General features: G+C 34.2%; 3 protein-coding genes across 6 annotated transcripts; 2 read left to right on the top strand and 1 right to left on the bottom strand.

Annotated features, from left to right (window-relative positions):
* The first annotated feature begins 1560 nt into the window (after positions 1-1560).
* On the top strand, positions 1561-10694 carry LOC141697044 (flowering locus K homology domain-like). 4 transcript variants are annotated; one of them, XM_074501230.1, is made up of 7 exons: positions 1561-1631; positions 2793-3245; positions 7030-7282; positions 7683-7891; positions 8071-8346; positions 8770-8964; positions 10038-10694. In XM_074501230.1, exons 2-7 carry the CDS (start codon positions 2796-2798, stop codon positions 10215-10217), a joined length of 1563 nt encoding a protein of 520 aa, XP_074357331.1. In that variant the 5' UTR covers positions 1561-1631; positions 2793-2795; the 3' UTR covers positions 10218-10694. The 4 variants fall into 4 exon arrangements, with proteins under 4 accessions (XP_074357331.1, XP_074357333.1, XP_074357330.1 ...); XM_074501232.1 differs by having other exon boundaries at positions 1593-1703; positions 7743-7891; XM_074501229.1 differs by having other exon boundaries at positions 1593-1703.
* Positions 10695-11267: 573 nt separating this feature from the next.
* On the bottom strand, positions 11268-15218 carry LOC141696925 (uncharacterized). Its single transcript, XM_074501080.1, has 4 exons — positions 15126-15218; positions 14791-14873; positions 13162-13944; positions 11268-12998 (listed from the first exon to the last, which is right to left on the bottom strand). The coding sequence occupies exons 3-4, from the start codon at positions 13919-13921 to the stop codon at positions 11446-11448; spliced, it is 2313 nt and encodes a 770-aa protein (XP_074357181.1). The 5' UTR covers positions 13922-13944; positions 14791-14873; positions 15126-15218; the 3' UTR covers positions 11268-11445.
* Positions 15219-16665: 1447 nt separating this feature from the next.
* On the top strand, positions 16666-20316 carry LOC141695270 (uncharacterized). The gene is made up of 3 exons (XM_074499529.1): positions 16666-16885; positions 17929-18828; positions 19130-20316. The coding sequence occupies exons 2-3, from the start codon at positions 18038-18040 to the stop codon at positions 20214-20216; spliced, it is 1878 nt and encodes a 625-aa protein (XP_074355630.1). The 5' UTR covers positions 16666-16885; positions 17929-18037; the 3' UTR covers positions 20217-20316.
* The last annotated feature ends 1274 nt before the right edge of the window (positions 20317-21590 follow it).

Raw genomic sequence — 21590 nt, 5'->3', positions numbered from 1 at the left:
AGAAAAAAATATTTAAAAATATTTTAAAAAAATAATAATATTAATCTATCTATACATACTATACTATTATAAGTAAAATATGGTTTTATTTCGTTGATTGATTAACACTTTTCAAAAATAAAGGCTAACGCTTATCATTTTTAATTAAAAAATAAAAATAAAATTTAACGTTACGGAGTAGGCTGACTCAATGTATGCCTCTCCCTATGAGGAAAAACGTTTTTCGTTCATCCTGCGGACTACACTAAAATTTTAGTTATAAAATGAAAAATTTATGGTGTAAGTATTAAAATATGAGTTGCCATATCACATTTATAATTTTTTTCGATTTTAATAATTTAGTATTGATATGTGATGGTTATTGAATTTTAAAATAAAAACATGAGAATTGTTATATTCAATATGAACAATATTCTAAATCTTAATATTTTAAATATCCAAATTTGAATCTGACAAAAGTATAATATAAAAAATATATGTATCACTAATTTCAATAATACATAGTTATTATATTTTATTAAATTATCTTTTATAATTTTTTTAATTTTACAAAAAATATTATATAAATAATAATATTATGTTATAATTAGTCGTGATATAGTTTCATTTAATGGGCTGTTTAACACCTCCTAAAAAAGTACGTTAATATCTTTCAAAACAAATTTAAAAAAATATATAATTTAAACTAAAAAAATTAATCATGTATCTTATATGATTACAAATTCTGTAAATTATTATCCAAACTTGATTTCTATTCGCATTCAAGCTCTTTCATACCTCTTTTTTGCCGGCAGCCAAACACTTTCAAAATTAATTTTATTAATTTAAATTATACTATATTCAACTTAATTTCTAATCACACTCAACTTCTATCTTACCTCTTTTGTAGGGAACCAAACATTTACAAAATTAATTTTAGTAATTTAAATTATAATATAATAAAATAATTAATAAATAAAGAAATAAATTAGAAAAACAACTTTTAAAAGAAATATTATCAAATCATCCACATACATCAGACTCCCACCTTCTTATAGAGAAGTGACCTATAGAGGCTGTGGTAAGATGATTTTTTTAAGATTTTAACTATCTAATTTTTAAATTTTTCAATAATATAATACATAATTTTAACTTCATTAATCTCAATAATATATTTATTATTTTTTATAATTTATTTTTATAAATTATGAAAATAATAAAATTACAAATTTTTTAATCAGTGCGCGTGCATTGCATGGTTTACGTGCAGGTAAAAACAATAAGAGTGTTGTAAAAATCGGGAATCGGGAAAGATCGGTCGAGCTACCGATTTATGATTAATTGAAAATCGGGGATTAATCGGAATAAAAATCGGATGTATTATAACATTAAATTATATTTAATATATTATTATTATTATATTAGTTATTTATTAATAAATATATATTTATTATATCATAGTTTCTATAATTATTTATTTTTAAATAAATATAGTATTTTAATTTTAATAAATAATTATATATACCGCAATAAAGAAAAATTTGTAAAAAAAAATCGGATTTCGATCAGATACTTTTTAGAACAATACATATACGTATCTCGTGTTTGTGTTTTGTGGACGCACCTCTCTCTCCTCTTCAATCAACAAGCTTGTAAGTCTCTCTCTCTCTCTCTCGCCTATCAACAAGCTTGTAAGTCTCTTTCTCTCTCTCTCAATGAAGCTTGTAAGTATCTCTCTCGGTATATATATACACACTCATATAATTCTTTTTGTGAATACCTTTTATTTTAATTGCCTTTTCAATTGAGATTTATGTTTCTGTAAGTTTATTATTTGTTCTAGGGTTTTGAGCCCCCTTTTCTCTTGTGTGTATCTATTCTCTGAATTGTATTTAGTTTACTTTTATTGTCTTGTTTAATTTGTATTATCTTGTTTTTCTAGGGTTTAATCGTTTAATTGTGTATGAAATTAGTACTTTTGGGGTTATAATAGATGGGGGGTGTTTTTCATTTCAAATTGAGGGTTTTGATATAATTGTAGAAGATTTAAATCGAATAAGGGGTTTCTTTTGTTTGGTTCTTAGGAGGATTTCGATATAATTGTAGTGGTTTAGGGTTTTGTTTAGTAAATTTTTTTATAATGCGGATCATTAGAAGGTTGATGATCTGGTTAAACAATTATCAATCAATTAAGGCTTAACCAATCGGATATTTCTCGTTATTAGTAACCGGAGGTTGAAAGGGGAAAAATAATTGTTTTTAGTTGTAGAAATAACAATTTTACATGGAGCTGGACTGCTTAATGTGCATTGGCCCCATGTTTGATGTTTGGCTAATTTAACTTAAAAATACTCTGCGATTTTGGTGGTGTCACTTGATTTGTTACTTATATGCCTTATTTTTAGTGCTGCTTGATCGTTGTTTCTTTTTTTTGTTGTCTTGTAAATTTTTAAGTAAATTACGCTTTCAGTATATTACTTGAGTATACTTTTGTTGGTCCATATATATTTTTTCTTGGTCCAGGCATCAAAACATTAATATTTTCACTATCCAGTTCACAACTTATATTTTACTATGGTAAATAAAGACTAAGTTAGTGTTTATTTTAATAATGTTTTTTAAGTATGATTTATGCAACAGTTGATCATATATAAACTAATATATTGATACACGAGTACCATCTCTTTCCGGTTTAAGATTTTTTTTTTGTAACTTCAGGAATTATAATTTTTTTGTTGAGCTCCAGGAGTTGTACTTGTTCTTGGAATTTAAATTAGATTGACAGATTCTAATCCAGTTTTTGTCTTGTCCAGGACATGGCTGAAGAAATATTTGAAGAACAGCAAATGGGCGGTATTCCTGAAATAGGCGGTGATCCTGAAATGGGTGGTGATCCCGAAATGGGGGGTGTTCCCGAAATGGGGGGTGTGCCCGAAATGGGTGGTGTGCCTGAAATGGGGTATGTGCCTGAAATTGGCGGTGTGCAGGAGACCGGTGGCATTACTGAAATGGATGGTATACCTGATGATTCAAATCCACCAGAAGTTCAGGAGTCTGAAAATGATAAAAAAAGTGACAATCCCGTGAATGATAACGAGAAAAAATGGCCTGGATGGCCTGGAGAGAATGTTTTTAGGTTGTTAGTTCCTGTACAAAAGGTTGGCAGTATCATTGGACGGAAGGGAGAATACATTAAAAAAACTTGTGAGGAAACAAAAGCCCGCATTAAAATTCTTGATGGTCCTCCTGGGACCAATGAAAGAACAGTAAGTTTCTTGTGAACATAATTTTTTTTTTTTGCATATACACTTGTTGAAGTTTTAAATAGCTTAATAATCTTAGCTGGTAAGGTTTATTGTTATGGTGTTTTGTCCTTATCTTAATTTTCATGTTCTGAGCTATTGGTTTATACTTATTTTGAGCAGCAATCAACTTAATAATTTATACCAGCTTATCTAGTTCTGCTAGTTGTCTTTTTTTTGCTGTCTATTGGGTCTATAATCTATGTGCATATTTGCTGTCACACGGTCTCTCTTCTAAAGAGTGTATGACTTGTGTTGGCTTCTAGGCTAACATCTGCTTGTATAAGTGTGATAATATGAGTATGACATTGACATCTCTATATGACACTTCAGATTATCAAGATTGAATAATATAAAAATACGGAAAAGAACGATGAGTGAAAAAGAAACAAAATTTAGACATTTCAATAGAAACTCGTGCTTAATCTTTGATTATATGCATTCTATGAATCTTATATACTACTACTAAATTCTCTTATATAGATGAATGATTATCTTGAAAAGATGTCTGCCCATTAAATTTACATTATGAAAAATTTATAACTCCATTCATGTTTACAAAGAGCGTACAAGGGAATTAACAAAATACACACTCCTCAATCTAAAACCTTAGGCCTATTCCTTTAACCATGATTTAAACTAGATATTGACTATTACACTGGGTAGTAAGCTGGGATCCAGCATGCATGTAGCATTTCACCTTTATAGTAGATAAGAACAAGAAGAAATAAGTGGTTGAGAAAGAAGAGCTAGTTCTCTGTAGATGGCGGAGGAGTTCGTTTTAATATTTTCTTTGGTATCTTCGACTGATAGATGCTTAAGGAATTTTGTTTTAGAGTATGCATCTAATAATTGCTTTTCAACATGTTGAAAAAGTATACACTTTTAAACTAGTTCTGTTTAAAATTTTAAAACTCACACCACTTTTCAAAATTTTCAGCTTTAAGTTACTTCTAATTTAAAAGATTTAAGTACCCTTGAGGTACAATACTTTTATTCAACTTAATTTTCTTGTAACATCAAACTCTATATGATGACTTTAAGTGACCTTTTTACTCATATTTTAAATTATATACGTATTTGTGTTTTATACTTCTATGTTATATTTGATATAAATTCTATTATTTTAGTCAAAATTTATCCAATTAGTTCACTTTAAAGTAAAATTAGCTAACATTATACATCCAACATAAATTTAGAACTATCACTTTTGACTTAAAGTGAACGAGTTGTACTTTAATTGATATTGCGAATTTTTTTAAGTCAAGCCAAACGGCATCATAATCTACATGATGCGGAAGAAGGAGTTAATAAATTAATTTGTTTATATTGTACGTAAATATTTAGGAATCAAATTGATTATAATTAATAGTTATTTTAGTTAATGTTATGTAAGTTATTAGGAATCTTTTAGTAGAATAATAGAAGTTAAAAGGCTATGTTTCCTTTTTCTAATTTTGTTAGTAGATATCTATAAGTACAAGGATGTAGTTTTTTATTAAATAAGAAATTACTTGGCTTCCAAGTAATGATTTATCTATATAAACTCTTGTAATATTTTATTATTGAATAGATATGAATATTATATTTTGATTTCAGTGGGATGAGTCTGAGGATTATTTGTGACTCTACAGGTTTTTTTATCATTGAACTAATAAGATCTGATTTTTGTAATGTAAAATTTGTATGTGCTAGAAGAAAGAAATGACAGAAAAGTACTGAAATGTGCACTTGAGAATGATCTTGATTTTTTTAGTCAAAACTAAACAGAGAAACAAGCTCCGGAAAGCAAGTACCTCGAATAAACTAGACAAATAAAACTATTAATTATTAAAATTAATTAATTTTGACGTCTAAGTTGATTCCAACTTGTAATGCTACATTTACCAAATAGGCTCTCAATATCGGTGAATGTATTAAGCAATGTTCAAGTGTTCGCAATTAACAGCTAATGAGACGTGTAATTTCCAAGAAAAAATGTGCTTAATAAGCTAAACTGATGGAACAGAAGAATATATTTTGAAGAAAATCATAACTGACCAGCAGATCAAAGAAAAATAAAATCTACTCAATGTAAGTAACCAAGATGGGTATGTGCAGGTTCTTGCAATTTTTAAAGCAAACTCCTATCACCAAAGTGGCAAGAATCAAAGATGCAGATTGCAGTGATGAGCAATCGAGCATTACAAACGTTGAAAAGTTCTTGTGCCATAAGTGTAAGTAGTAACTTGTATGGATGTTTTTTAGAGATAAACTAAATATCTCTAAATATTAAAAATGAAACTACTCCTAGATTATCTTCTCTTATAAAAGAGTTTTGAACTTATTTAAATAAATACTTGATGCTTTTTAAATCTAGTTCCCTCCTTTAGTCCTGTTATATTTCTTTCCAACAAAAGCATCTATAACAAAGTCATCTAAATTACATGGAGTTATCTGGTACTGTTGTATGATGCTTAAGACTGGGCTATGTTGTAATAATTTGGAGTCATATGCATTTATGGTGACACCGATCACCGGGGAAGGCAAATGTAGGAAAATGAAAGAAACGGTATTGAAAACCAAATATAATGACAGTGATAGAATCTAACTTTTGTGTTAGGTTTACAGACATTAACGGGCACTCTAGGGGTGATTTATATCTCTTCCTTGATAATCGTTGGATTATATATATATATATATATCTTTAATAACAATAATACTAATTCTATGTGTGTTCACGAGGGACTGGACTCTTAAATGCTTTCTACTACTAGACTGTAATCTTAAGTTTCTACCGGACAAACAAAGGGTGAATTTTTTTGTAAGGATTACAGTCCAGTCCCAGACTTGATTCTTCAAAACAAACATGGACTAGGCATGGCTTCATCACTTAACCTTCCCTAATCCCAATAGGTTTTTGCTATTTAACAAATCTTAGTTTTAGGAATCTGAGGTAATAAAAGAAAAAATGTGAATTAAGTTAATTAGTAGCCTTATACGAGCATCCCCAGTAGGGTTTTCGAAGATAGTTGCCCAACTCTTTCCACATGAATTTTATTTTATGTCTCTTCCATGTCAACTTTGGCAACATTTACTCAAAAAACACTCCAATAAGTTTTCAAGACATGTACTTATAAGAGCATCCCTGATAGGGTCCTATGACACTCCAATAGTAGCCTTATAAGAGCATCCCCAATAGGGTCCTATGTTTTCATTTTAAATAACTCTTAAACTAAAATAAGTATTCAAGACATGTCCTTTTTGTACTAAATATGTGTTTTAACCATTTCGGGAAGTTGCCAGAAGTTGGCAACCATTGGCAGCCTACCAATTCCAATTGGTAGGCAACCAAGAGTGCCATGCCACATCAACTTTGACAACCCCTATTGTAGATAGTCTAAGTAGGTGCTATTTTGTCTGCTTTGATTAGATAAAAGAAGATTTAGAGTAATGACCAATAACTTATACAAGATATTGATAATTCTTGACACTATCGAAATCTATCCAATTATCTTTTGGTAGTTAAGAAAGCAACTTTAATGGGTACATGTGTGTAAAGAGTGGTTTGTTATATTTTAACATTGTACAGAGATTGTTTCATTGGCAGAAATTAATAGTACTCCAGCTAATATTTTCTGTGATTCTACATTTTCTCGAATATGTATTGGGATTAACTTATAATTTTGCTTAAATTTGCATCTGAATAGCTAATTTTGCAAGACTTATTTTCTAATGGGACCTTCATGGACTTGTGCTCTTTAACTAGGTTATGATTTCTGCCAAGGAGCTGCCAGATGTCCCCATTCCTCCTGCTGTAGATGGTTTGCTGAAAGTTCATAAACGCGTCGTTGATGTTGACGCTGATCCAGCGCACGCTCAACAACTTGCTGCAGGTGGAACAGTTTCCACAAGAATGCTTGTTGCAGCTACACAGGGTGGAAGCCTAATCGGAAAGCAGGGTGCCACTATAAAGTCTATACAAGATGCATCGGGTTGTATTATTCGAGTTCTTGGAAGAGGTACTTGTTAATTTCCCTACCAGTTTTGTAAAAAAAAGAAACATTTGTACATTATGTTCATTGAAGAAGCTTCTCCCTGGGAATCCTTTTTTTTCTTTACCCTCCCCTCTTGTGTGTGTGGCTTCTGCTTCCAGTAAATATTTCTTCAATTTCATGTTTGATTTCCAACCGCAGTAGACAATTATTTTTTATTAGCCTGTAAACCATTTAGTTAATACAATATACGCTTTATTTTACTCTAAACCTTATGAAATTGTGCTTTATGTATTATTATATTTAAATCATTAATTAACGACTGAATGTTGATAGTCCTCTTCCTGGTGATTGGTCTCTTTTATCTTTCATCAGTCATGAACTATATTGCTAATGCAATTAATTTCTGTTGAACAAATATCTGCAGAAAATTTGCCAATTTTTGCTCTTCCAGATGATAATATTTTTGTTGAACAAATATCTGCAGAAAATTTGCCAATTTTTGCTCTTCCAGATGATAATGTCGTTGAGGTACAGGGAGAAGCTGCAGGGGTGCACAAGGCTATTGAACTGATTGCAAACCACCTCAGGAAATTTCTAGTTGATCGTAGTGTTATTGGCATATTTGAGATAGAAGTATGATTCCTGTTTTTGAGAAATAGAATGTCTAGTTGTAATGTGAATTTATGTGTGTGTCTGTCGTGTGCACACACACACACGCACTCTCACATACATAAACAAATATATTCATGGTCATTTATGATTGGTAACAGATTTATATACTCAAAGAATGCCGTTTTTGTTTTGGTGGACAGATGCAATCTCCAAATACTCGTGGAAATCAGGACTTGCCCCCTCCACAATCTTGGGGGCCTCAAGGTTTTGGGATGAACGCTGTTAGTGGTGGAGGACATGGATTTCCTTTAAATCCTCAGTATGCACCACCTCCACGTCAATTTGACAACTACTATCCACCAGCAGATATACCTCCTATTGAAAAGCAACCACGTGCAGGTGCACCAGCATACGGAAGGGATATGTCAATGGGTACTCAGCCAAACATGCAACCACATCAGTCAATGGTTACAAAGGTGCGTTTCTCGAAACTAAAATCGGCTATTAGATTCAATTGAATTTCCTTGCAATCTTACTACTGAAACATTTTCTCTATAATTTGAGTTTCAAGTGTATTTGGCATTTTGTACACCAATTTAGTTTTCAGAATTATTTTTTATGCTTTCTTGGTAATATTTGCGTCAAGCATAACCAAATTACACATGGAAGCTAGAGCAGTGGCATGGACATTATATATGCGTAGCACCTTAACTTTTGCATAACCAATCTTATTGAATATATTATGTGGTAGTCTTTAATGTCAATTTGACCATAATTTACATGGGCCAAAAGAAGATATTGTAGGCAGTGAACCGCAGCCACTGCATGCTTAATTGGCTGGTATACATTTATAAATTATAATCATCAATGTAAGGGATACTCATACTTGGTATTTTCAGGTTTCCCAAAACATGCAAATACCACTTACATATGCTGATGCTGTTATTGGAACCTCTGGAGCAAGTATTAGTTATATTAGACGTGCCAGTGGTGCAACTATTGCAATTCAGGAAACAAGAGGCGTTCCTGATGAGATGACTGTTGAGATAAATGGATCTGCTTCACAAGTTCAAACTGCACAACAGTTGATACAGGTACTCCATCCCTTTGTAGCATTCTGTAACCACATGTGAGCAAAGATTATCTCAAGGTTCTTGCTCTTTCTTTTTGTTGGCTTTAACTGTAACCTGAAAAACCAACATCACTGTATAGGTTAACATCTTCATTGTAGAATTGTAGTACATTATATATATAGATAGATAGATAGATAGATATAGGCCTTTTTTCATGAGAGAACCCTTTTATATAGAGAACTGTAGAGAACTCTTGATTGTATTATAGAATTTCATCAAATCCGTTGCTAATGTAGAATAATAATTATACTTAAATTAATAAAAAGTTTAACAACTGAAATTTGAAAAAAAAAATTGATTTTAAATTTGATTCTATTGTGGAATAATTTTGAATAAGTGTGATCTTATTGTGATTCTAGTACAAAACCACTTCAAACTATTTTATCATATTTCAAAGATTTTTTTTTAAAAAATTGTGCAACTTCGTTTTTAATTTGGTAATTAAAATTTGTAACTCTATATGATTAAAAATGAAATAAATTATGTATTTTGTATTTTTAAATAATGGTTCTCTACGGACCTCTATATAAGAGAGCCCTCCATGGATTGCCACCCATATATATATTTAGAAGGTTAGTTTTAAGGGTAAAGAGAATTAGGTATTTATACCATGATGTTGAGGGAAGAAGATAGGCGCCTTTGTCACTTGACTATCCCCGATTCCTTTTAAAAAGTTTATGTTTAGTTACGTTCCTACGACATTATGGAGTTTAGCTTCTGAAATTGTTGACCTCTCTTGATGCATACTGCACAGTGGCGAATTTTAGTGGCATAATAAAATATGTGAAATTGGCATAGTTGTAAAGTGCAGGTTGAATTGTTGAATTCTGATTGCTGCAAATTGTGCAAAATTATTCAGGAGCCCTAGATTGTCGTCTCAGTATATTTAGTATCCATCATTTTACCAAATGGCATACATTTAATATCCAAGTGAATTTGTATTAGTTGGTCATATTAACTATGTTGTATTCTCATGCAAGGATAAATGTGGAATTACTTCATTCATTCCTGTTTTCATTGTTTGAATGATGCAGAATTTTATTGCCGATGCTGCAGCCGCTGCAGCCTCACAAAATCATCCTGCTGCACCTGGTCAAGGATATAATCCTTATCCCAATAACGGACCTGCCTATCCATCCCAGCCCCCAGATGGAACTGGTCATGCACCTCCTGGAGACTATGGCTCTGTATATGGAAACAACTATGGATATTAAAGTTGATACCTTGTCTTTTTTGGCTGGACCATATTCCAAAAATCTACAAGATGAAGAGATGGTCAGTTTTTAGGGAATGTTGTACTTGGGGTTGTCTATGACTAGGAATCTTCTCTTTGCTTCTAGATGCTTTGTGAAGAATAACTGTTTAGCCTATGATTCTGGTTTTTTCATGGTACTTGAAGAATTAAGTTTGTCCTGGTTTTGAGACCTGCTTCCTTTGGTTCGGGTCACCCAATACACTGAAACCAACCCTTCTTGCCCCTATAGCAATGCATCAGCAAAACAGAATAATCTGGCCTCCTTTCTGTTTGGTTTGTATCATTTTATGATTTTGGAGCAACTTGTTTCAGACAAAGAGGGATATATACTGTATTGCATTATGCATATCTTCATTGATGATTATAGGTTTAGGCGGCCGTTCCCAATTTATGTTTAAACTACCTTCATTTTCTTATAGATACTTATTCTAAAGTACTTTTTTTAAAATGAATTTTAAATTTTGAACTGTATGCAAGTTGTAAATTTTATATTATAAAAAAGGAAGTGCTAACAAGAAGGTAGGCTTAGGTTGCAGGTTGGATTTGAGAATATCGGAAATCTTTTTCTTCGTCTCTTTGCCAATAAATCATAATCAGCATATAGAATGGTCAGATATCTGAGATTAAAAAGAACAATTCGATTAAGTTCTTAATAATCAGGACATTTTTGTTCTTTTTTACCAGAAATATCCGAACTAAAGAATCGGGGTCTCACTTGATCAATAGTTACTGAGAGGTTAGAAATATAGTGGAGGAATTGTGGAATGCGGGAAACTGGGATCTATTTCTGTTGATGCAACTGATGAATGTGGTGTATATCACTATTATCATAGTAGCAAAAAAATTATGTACAGGCTCAGTTGACAGAAGTCATTAAACTGGGTAAAAAAGAAAAATTGATTCACTGAAGTGCATGATTTTAAACATCGGTCAACAAGCTCCAAATATTTAATTGGGAGGCCACCAAACTGTAATTTACTCTAGAAACAAAATCAAAAGACAAATTACAAGTCCAGAAATCCTAATTTTTATACTACCATTTAAATAAATTACATGTCCAACATTCAAACTTATGTAAAACAAATAATATAGCAATGAGATGCTCATCTCAACATCAGGGATATAAAGTAACCTAAATTTTCACAAAAATAAGAAAATCGTACATCCCCAAGGTCTAACCATTAAACCTAAATAGGGGCTGAACAAGTTGTTCTAAAGTGTCCAGTCTGGTTGCACCTGCTGCAGTGGACAACTCGCTTCACACGACCTTTATCTTCTGAGCGAACTCGCTTTTTCCTTGGCCTACCTGGTGGCCGAAGTGATTTTGGCGGGTTTATAAGAATATCAAAACCACGTTCGCCTTGAGATCCTTCTGACATTTCCCTCCAAAGAGTCTTGTCTGGAACAGGGTGTATTGTTTGAGAGTATGCTTTTCTATATGTTACAACTGTAAAATAACTCTCTGTAAAGCGATGAACATTTTGTCTGCAAGAGAGGAGAGCTGCCACTGCATGAGAACAAGGCAGACCATACAGCTGCCATCCTCGACAGAGACAACACCGGTTTCGAATATCCACTATATTTGTTCCTTCATGAGAGATGACTTCAAATTCTGCATCATTAGCTCGGAGTACCTGGTAAGTTCGTGCACGCTCGAGAGCCTCTGACATATGCCTTTCAGCATAAGGGACAAGTATGGATGTCCATTGCATACTAACTTCACGTCTCTCATTGAACCATGTCATCAATTGCCTACGAATGCACTCCATCATTTGAATTATCGGAAGACCTGAGGCCTCAAGTATCCATGTATTCAATGATTCAACTATGTTAGCAGTCAGGTGGCCAAACCTCGTGCCCTCAAAATATGCAGTGGCCCACATACGAGGCGGAACTCGTCGGATCCAATAAGCAGCTTCCTGTGATATTTCCTCGATCTCTAGTAGTTTTCCTTCATATTCAATGACAGTGAGGGCACTAGCAGCTTCCCATAGAAGGTTGACAAGCACAGTGTTATTGAACTCCTTTCTAAAACTCTCTGTGAGATGACGCATACAGAATCCATGGAAAGCAGTTGGGAAGTTAGCTTCAACTCCATCAACAATACTTTTTTGCCTGTCAGATAAGATAGTAAGTTTTGGCATGTTTTCAGTGTTAATTTCTAACAAGTTATGTAGCTCAGAAAGGAACCACATCCAATTGTCATCATTTTCCTCATCCACTACCCCAAATGCCAATGGAAAGAGCGCACCATCACCGTCAAAGGCAGTAACAAATAGCAAGGTCCCTAGGTACTTGCTTTTCAGAACAGTTCTGTCAAGCCCAAGTAGTGGCCTACTTGCATTTAAAAACCCATATATTGATGCCTGATATGAAACAAACAGGCGCTGGAAACAGTTGTCCATTGGATTCACATAAACTGAGGCAATGCTTCCAGGATTTGTCCGTCTGATTTGTTCACAATATTGTGGAAGAAGGCGATAATCTTCTTCAAATGACCCTCGCAGAGCAGCCATGATACGTTCCTTCCCTCTCCACGCTTGCTTGTAGGATAAAGTGATTCCATGAACACGATGAATCTCTTCTAGTATCTCCTTTGGCTTGCATTGAGGATTTTCTTTAAGGCGTTGCTCAACAGAACTTGCAACCCACTGCACTGAGGCTTGCTGATGACCAAGATGTGCAATTCCGCCACAGGTGTGTTCCGAATGTATAGTCCTAATTGTGAAAGTAGGAACTCCTGGAGGTATTGTAACAACCTTTTATTTAAATTAAATTAAATTCTTACGGAAACTGTGGGGACACAAGGTGCACATCGTGCCAAACTTAAAAGAGATGAAGACAGGATAAGCACCTAAAAAACTGAACAGTAAATCTATCTTAACATTGACATGATAGAGTACCTGGTAGTTTTGCAGCATGAATCCTCCAAGGGCATCCGTCACTTGCACATTTGGCAGTAAAGCGAGTTTTGTCAGATTTAACTGTTTGTATCTCAAAATGAAGAGCAATGGCACAGTCCCTCAGCGCCCTGCGACAACTCTTTACATCAGGAAACTCTTGTCCAACAGTCAATTCATGAGTAGGAGCAGGAACCAGGGTTCGATTTTGCATTATTTGAGTAGTGACCACAAGTTGTGACATATCTATATTGTGATTCTGGTGCACATCAAGATCCAAGTTGTCATCAAGTTCATGGTTCTCTACAATGGTCAAATCATGATTCTCCGATAGATCTAATCCATGGTTTTCATCAGAAACAACCATTTGATGATTATGGTGGTCCATCCCATTCTCATTTGGATCAATATTATGACCATCTTCTTCACCCGGATCAATCACATTCCCATTACTATTCTCATGGTCATATCCATTATCCTTTTCATCATGGTGATCATATCTATTCTCATGTTCATGGTGTTGGTGTTGGCTTTGCCCATGAGGTAGAGCAACTTCGTGATCCATCAACAATTCACGATCATGACCATGCCCTAGACCTAAATCATTATCACCACCTTGTACTATATCCAGATTGAGCTCATGTTCATGAGCCTGTACCAATCCTCCTATGACTAGATTATGATTATGGCCTAGTCCCAAATGCTGGTTTTGAACCACCGGCATATCTCGCCTTTGCCCAACATTCAAATCGTGATCAGCCATTACCTCCAAGATTCTCACTCACACTGAGATATGCAACAAAAGACATATTAGGAAACCTGTTATGACAAAAAATATCAACAGCCACCCTCAATTTATTGTACTAATTGATGAATACAAAATTAAGGATAATTTAAGCTTAAAGATACAACCATTATTATCGAAATAACTGTGATCATCAAGAGATTTAACAGAAGACAAGGAAACATATCAGTAAAGGATAAAAGCTGACAACTTTTATTAAATTAAACCCTAATATTCCATGGCAGCTATCAGGAGATCAAAGAGAAGACATATAATAGAAAGTAAAAGACAAGACGAGGCAATCCTCTTTTTGTATTTATATAGCATCGTCGACACGTGTGACAACACTACTGTCCTTCCTTATCAATCCGTTATGCACCCGATCCCATAAAGATACCCAAATTAATTTTCAAACACTGTCCTTTATAATAACATGTAACCCTCCTGCTTCATTTAATAACTAGCACAGTTCTCAACCAGAAAACGACACAATATTGACTCATAATACCTTGACTAACTTATCCCCATTTGAAGCAATAAATATTCATACTAAAGAACAACTAAGGACACTTAAAGCTAAAAAATCCAACCTTTATCAAGAAACCTATTTAAACATAATAAACCAATCAGTCAAATCCTGACTTCATCACATCTAGCTTGGATCACAACAAATAAGCACAATTCAAGCTTAAAGATCCAGTCTTTATAATCATTATATATACACATCAAGATTTCCCCAAACAAAAGATACAATTCATATAAAACCCACCTACCAGCACAAAACAAAACAACTTAAGAATCAGAAATAAAAACAAAAACAATATTTTTCAAAAAAAAATGAAGCTCACCCAGAACTGAGAAGAACAAATCTTAAAAAATGGTGGGTCCAAAGAGTGATGAGAAGCAATAAAAAGAAGGCAATCAAATGAACCTGCACAAACAAAGATAAACCCATATAGATCAGTGATAAAGCCATAGAATTCCCATAACAAACAACAAGATCCATGTCTCTCTCTCTCTCTCATATGTGAACTTAGACTTATATATGGGGAGAGAGAGGGAGAGAGAGGGAGAGAGTGCGTCGGAGAGAGAGAGGAGAGAGAGAGAGTGTGTGTGAGAGAGAGACAGAGAGAGAGAGAGATGAGAAGGGTATTTGAGAATTGGGGGGGGGGTGTAAAATTACCGGAAAGAGAGAGGGAAGGGAGGGGTGGAAGGGGAAAATTGAGAGGAAAAGGGCAAAAGGGCAAACCTCAACTACCAAACTTTAGTTTTTGAGGTTGAGATTACAGAACCAACACAAGGGTATATCTGAATTTTTCAGCCTAACACAATAACACAAAACTAGGGTTTCTTTTCATCAGAGGGCTAAAAACGTCATTACAGTTGTTTCTATTTTCTACTCATTTTTCATGTGTTTTCTTTTTGAAATTGTTAATTATCGTATTTTTGTACTTAATAAATGGCGAGATGTGCACAAATATGAGAAAATATATTACAAGATGGGGGAATTTGTTTGGAATGTTTCATGAAATTTTTATTTTGGTAATATGTTTCACTATATATTTAATAATACATGCCTTAAAAATTCTATATCATTTTCCCCATAAAAGTATATTTTATAGTTTATTTACTAATTCATGTCCAATTTTATTTCTCCAAAATATTTTATATGATATACATATTTTATAATTCTTGTCATAAAAAAGTAACTTGATGTATTTAGGAAGAAACTAAAATCGCTAAAAATATATTTGATATAGTTCTTAGATTTTTACTGTTAAACCAAAACTTAAATAACAATTATATTAATGGACAAAGAATAATAATTATGTGTTAAATAACAATTATATTATTTTTCTTATCAATTAATGACGTTTCCAAATTTAATAAACGATAAATATCAAAAGCTATTATTTCAATTAATGTGAAGCTGAAATGAAATGATTTCCATTTTGATCCATGCATTCAACACGGCAGAGCAAAGTGATAGAGAGAGTAGTGAAGGTGTGAAGTGCACTAGTCAACTGAAGCGAGAATACATGAACCTTGGGAGGGAGCAGTAAATAATATGGAAGAATACAGACTGAAATATATCATCAACTCCTTTCGGATCATTGTCATCCAAAGGAGTCAGCTTAGCAGGGTCACTTTTAAATTCATCTTTCGCCTTAGGGCCTCTTTTGAATACCTTCAGCATAAACTTGCTAAATTCTTTAGCATAAAGTTGCACTGCTGAGCATCCATCGCCATCAGGTTTATGATCAAAGTGGTGGTTTGCTGCAGCCTCAAATGCTGAAACATATATTCGTTATCATCTTCCTTACATTCTACTGTATCTAGAAGAAGAACATACTTCCTAGGTAGAAGAGAGGGAATAGTAAGATTCTTGGTCATTCTCTTTACAAACATAAGCCTTGCCCTCTGGCTAGGCCCTAGGGGGGCTACAATTTTATAGAAATTGTGCGATTCTGAATTGCAGTATCCATCTTGAAATAACCTGGAACCAGGTTACATCACGGGATTGAAATAAACTCGAAACAACACAGGACATAGAAAAAATGAGCAACCACCGGAACAACAATTCCAGTAGCATTTTCAAATACATTAATGTGTTTTTGTGCTGAAACAAAAAAAATTCTCTCAAAACAGGTGAAAAATGCTAGTTATAGTTACTAAAAGAACACAAGACCTAAATAACATACATAAGACCTGACCATCAAAATGTTGAACAGTTCAACAATTAGGTACATAATTTACCAAAATCCAATTTACTAGCAGTGAAGAACATTAATTACCAGAGCACACACTACATCTGCATCATCAATGTAGAATGAGAGGGTTAACATGAACCAAATATTATCGGAGCAACGACTACTGAGATGTCACAAGTATAACATTCAGTCAAAATGCTGGAATGAATTTGGATACACAAGATAGTAAAAGGTATGCGTAACTGTCTTGTGCACTGATTGATTAGAACACATCTGATCTTATAATTATGTTGCTGGCTATTCATATTATCAGATTTTATGGGGTTTTTTTTTTATTTTCCCTTAAGATTCAAATATATATACAAATTTTAGTTCTCCTCAAGAATTTTCAGGATCAATTTAATTAGATTCAAAAGTTTGTTTGAGCTAGGTTGATCATTGGATGTCAGATTTAAATGGTTAGATAGTTTTAATCTGAGAGCAATACATTTCAATGGGAGAGCAATACACTCGTATTGGCGTCGATCTGTTCTTTTAATAGGAGTATGGTTGAGATAAATTTTCAATCAATGGCAGTTCAAATGCAGTCAAAAATAGAACATGATGCTCTACTTTCAGCGGAACCCTGATTTTGCCACACTTATTACCAACTGCATAGCTAAAAAAACATGTCAGATGTTTCTTTTGCTACCATGACCAAAAATATTTTTCTTATTAACATTAAGATATTATTACGTTCCAACTCCTTTTTTACAAGTGAAAATCTTACATCATTGACTTACTGTATTCTTATTTCTTGACATAATTAGCTTTTTGGTCATTTCTATTGTCTAATCTTCTATTCTTATTTCAGCCATTCTTTTCTCCCATTTGGGGTTTCTATGTTGAAGCACCATATTATTGTACTGCCATATTCACACTTTAGAGGTTTGAAACCGGTAATTAATGTGTTACCGTGTTAAGTCATTTGAAATGTCACAGATTTACAGAGGTAGAAGAATCAATCCACAACGTGGCATGCATGTATTTGTGTTTCTTTATGGTATAGAATTTGGTCCCCCTTGTCTTTGCTTAAAGTGATTGGTTGAGTATTGAGTAGGACATTATGTGAGATGTGATGCTTAAAATGGCAGGGTAATTGCTAGAAAAAGGTGCCATGGAATAAGCAGTTGGAAAAGAAAAGAGTGTCCAAGAGGCTAGTAATATTTTAATCCCTTTACGTTTCTATGAGATGCAATTGTCATATTTATGCAATTGGACCTTCTTGTTGCCTAGGCCTGAATTGAAGTGCATAAAGATCTCAAGTGAAACAAATGCATGTTATATATACCTTACTCACTCAACTACAATTAAGGCCAAGAGAAAATAAAAAGGAGATACAGAAATGGAGCACCTTAGCCACCAGCATCCACTGATCCTGAAGGAGAATCACGTTGCTAAAGAAAGTGATTTGTGTTATGGCTGCAACGGAAAAATAGTCTCTTGTAAGTCATTTGTATATTGTTGTATTCGTCCCAGCATTGCCGGTGAAACCAGTACTAACACAAGTACGAGTACAGATAATGGATGTGTTAACTTCTTTCTCCACAAAACCTGTGCAGAATTACCTTCACATATTCAGAACCCCCAAAACCCTACTGAGTTTCTTATCCTCTGTTCCCGTCGTCCTCCAACCACATTGCCTTTTCTTATTCGATTGAATTGTATGGTTTGTGGAGTAAGATGGAAATGGTTCTGTTATTGCAATTCTGATGAATATTGCTTTTATTATATCTGCCTCAAATGCGCAATGTTCCAATTTCAATCCTTGGACAATCGCAATTTTGACCATCCATCTCACACTCAACACCCGTTAATCCTAATCCAGCGTCCATCCTCATTCATGTGTGATGCTTGCAATGTGGAGGATAATAATAAAGATCTTTCTTATGCATGCACCAAATGTCCATTCTGGATGCACAAGAGTTGTGCAGATGCTCCTAAAAGTTTTCAGTTTCAATTTCACGATAAACACCCTCTTACACTCTCATTTTCTCTTCCAAAAGCTTATCAAAAATTTGACCAGTATTGTAGGCTATGCAATGAGACACTGAATCGATTAAACTGGCTTTACTACTGTGGCAAATGCAGATTTTTCGCCCATTTTCAATGTGCTAGATCAAGTCAAACATGGAGGTAACAATTTTCTTGAGCATCAAATATTCATGTCTATATGTGTATCTGTCACTCTTATCAGATGACATTGTTCTTAACATAACTAATTTATCGTGTACAACGAAAATGACTTATTTCTTATATGCATTGTTAAATTTTAGTACCAATTTGCAGAACAAAATATAGTACAGATTACTGAACATAATGATTTACATTTCTGTAATTACTAGACTGTAAAAGCTTTCATTTTGCACCTTAGCTTGTAATTTCTAACCTAGGAACTTGCTAACGTTAATTTCTCTGTATATTTTTGTATTCTCAGACCTACTGAATATGAAAATTTAGATTCCAAATTAGTGCACCTCCCGGCAGCTGACGTATCAAGCATTGATCTATTGGTTGAGCAATTTATCAAGGCAGCAAGTAGTCTAAACAACATGAATAATAACAGTAGTAGCATCTCTAGCTCAACAAGTGGTATTAAACACTGGACTCATGAACATGAATTACAACTCATTACAACTAATGAGTTCAATGATGATAGATATGATGATGAAATATCATTGATATGTGCTGGCTGTGTCAAAACCATCCAAACTAAGAATCTATTCTATAGTTGTTCTATCTGTAAATACTTCCTGCATGAAGCCTGTGCAAAATTTCGCAGAGAAATTAAGCATCATCTTTGGCCAGGTCACATACTACATGTAGGTAAGTTATATAAACCATACAAGTTTTTTATCTGCCATGGTTGTGGTAAGTCGTGCAATAGTATATTCGTCGTTAATATGAATGTGAAACCATATATCATGCTTCATATTGAATGTGCCACACTACCGGAAATGATCAAGCATGAAGCTCATCCGCACAAACTTGATAAAGTTTTCCATTCCGGAGGTTCCCGAAGGTTTCATCCCCTTGCCGAATTATCTTTTGACCGTTCACAATATTGCAAAGCATGTGGAAAAGGTTTTAGTAGTTGTAAGCACAGGTGTGAAGAATGTGATTACAACATATGTGCAAAATGTGTTATGAAGGCAAGATCAATCAAACACCCATGGGATACTCACCCGCTTTACTTGATATACGAGCCTGGCATGGTAATGGAGGATCATGAGCATGACTTCGACTGTGAATTTTGCTCTCAAGATATAGACACAAACCTTTGGTTCTATCATTGCGGTGACTGTGATCTTTCGTTTCATCTCGATTGTTCTGAAAAATCGTGTTATTGTCAGTACTCGAATATAAAGTTTGGGATTAGCAATATTGTTATGGAGAAACTTCATCCTCACAGCCTCACCTTAATTTTGAACAAGAAGGTTCGTAGGTGCCAAAAGTGTGATAGAAAACAACTTGGTGAACCAGTCTTTGAATGTGCTGCATTATGCAAAGCCATATTTGCGTAAAGGCAGGGGGTCGTTAGAGCTGACATGCACATATAGTGATTGTACTCGCTTTCAAATTTGTTTCCCTTAATTTCTTTGTTCATCATCATTTTTGTCTGAATATTCTGCTACGAGCAATTCTAACTTGCCTCTACAAAAAATAATTCTTTTACTTTCTTTTTTAATTTTTCTTTCTTACACATTGTTTTGACATTTTTATTTAACAATCATTTTGATATACTTATAGAGGTGTCAAACAAACAATTGTAATACTAGTTATACAAAATCCAGTTCCAAAAATTGTTACAAACTTCGGAAATATGATATGATATTTAATTATAAAATCAATATCAATATCAATATATTTCTAAAAGTTGCTAACATTATACTATTTGATAACTCCTGGTGGCGGGGCTGCTCATTCGACGATGTCCTGGATCCTTCTTCGCTGTAGATGTGTAGCTACTGTGGGGCTCCTATAAAACAACACCGGAAGGGGGGTTGGAGTCCCGCGGCGCCTCCGGCGTGAGAGTAAGAACTAGCTTTTTGGGAAGATGGAGATGAATATGAATGTAAGGTGGCTGTGTGTGGATATGAGTGTGAGAGTGTGATTAACCCCAAAACCTCACCTTCTTGGGTTATTTATAGCCCAAGGGTAGGATTTTGGGGTTGGTACCTTTAGATCATAGCCATTGGTTCTGGGAGCGGAGGACATCTGGTTGGAGTGGATACTTTACACGTGTCAGTGCGGGACTGGCCGAGGAATGTTATGGGGATCCTCTGACACGTGCCCTGATTATACCCATGATTGATGTGTGACAGTTGTCCCCATCATGTGCCTGGACCAACGTCTCACGTGCTGGGATTTACCAAGGTTAGGCTTGCGGGACTGAGCTGGTCAGGAGCGGTAGTGCGCGGGACTGCTCCTTCTAGGAGCTGCATTGAGTTAGGGGCCTAGGAGTAGCCGTCCCAAGAGTCATTTAGGAGCTTGGGAGTAGTCCTTCTAGGAGCTGTATAGAGTTGAAGGCCTAGGAGCAGCCCTCCCAGGAGCTGTGTAGAGTTGAAGGCCTAGGAGTAGTATTCCCAGGAGTTATATGTAATATCACTATTCATATAGATTATCGAGTGGACTCATATCCTATTTTACACTATATATATAATACTAGTTGATATCCACGACAATGGATCAACCCGCTAGAATATATCTCTATATACAATCTTGGACTATCCACAAACATAGCCCGTAAACCTATTTCATAGCACGTAATTTTGAATTTCGAATCATCGATTTTTACCTACAAACATGGAAATCACCTCATCCCGGCATTATCCCCGATTCAGTGATTGTTTTTCCAATTTTGTCACTCTTTTGCTTTGTGTTTGTTGATTGGTTAC

Source organism: Apium graveolens, chromosome 11 (genome assembly GCF_009905375.1).
Source record: "Apium graveolens cultivar Ventura chromosome 11, ASM990537v1, whole genome shotgun sequence".
NCBI classification, from domain to species: Eukaryota; Viridiplantae; Streptophyta; class Magnoliopsida; order Apiales; family Apiaceae; genus Apium; species Apium graveolens.
This window is presented reverse-complemented; position numbering and strand designations above follow the sequence as displayed.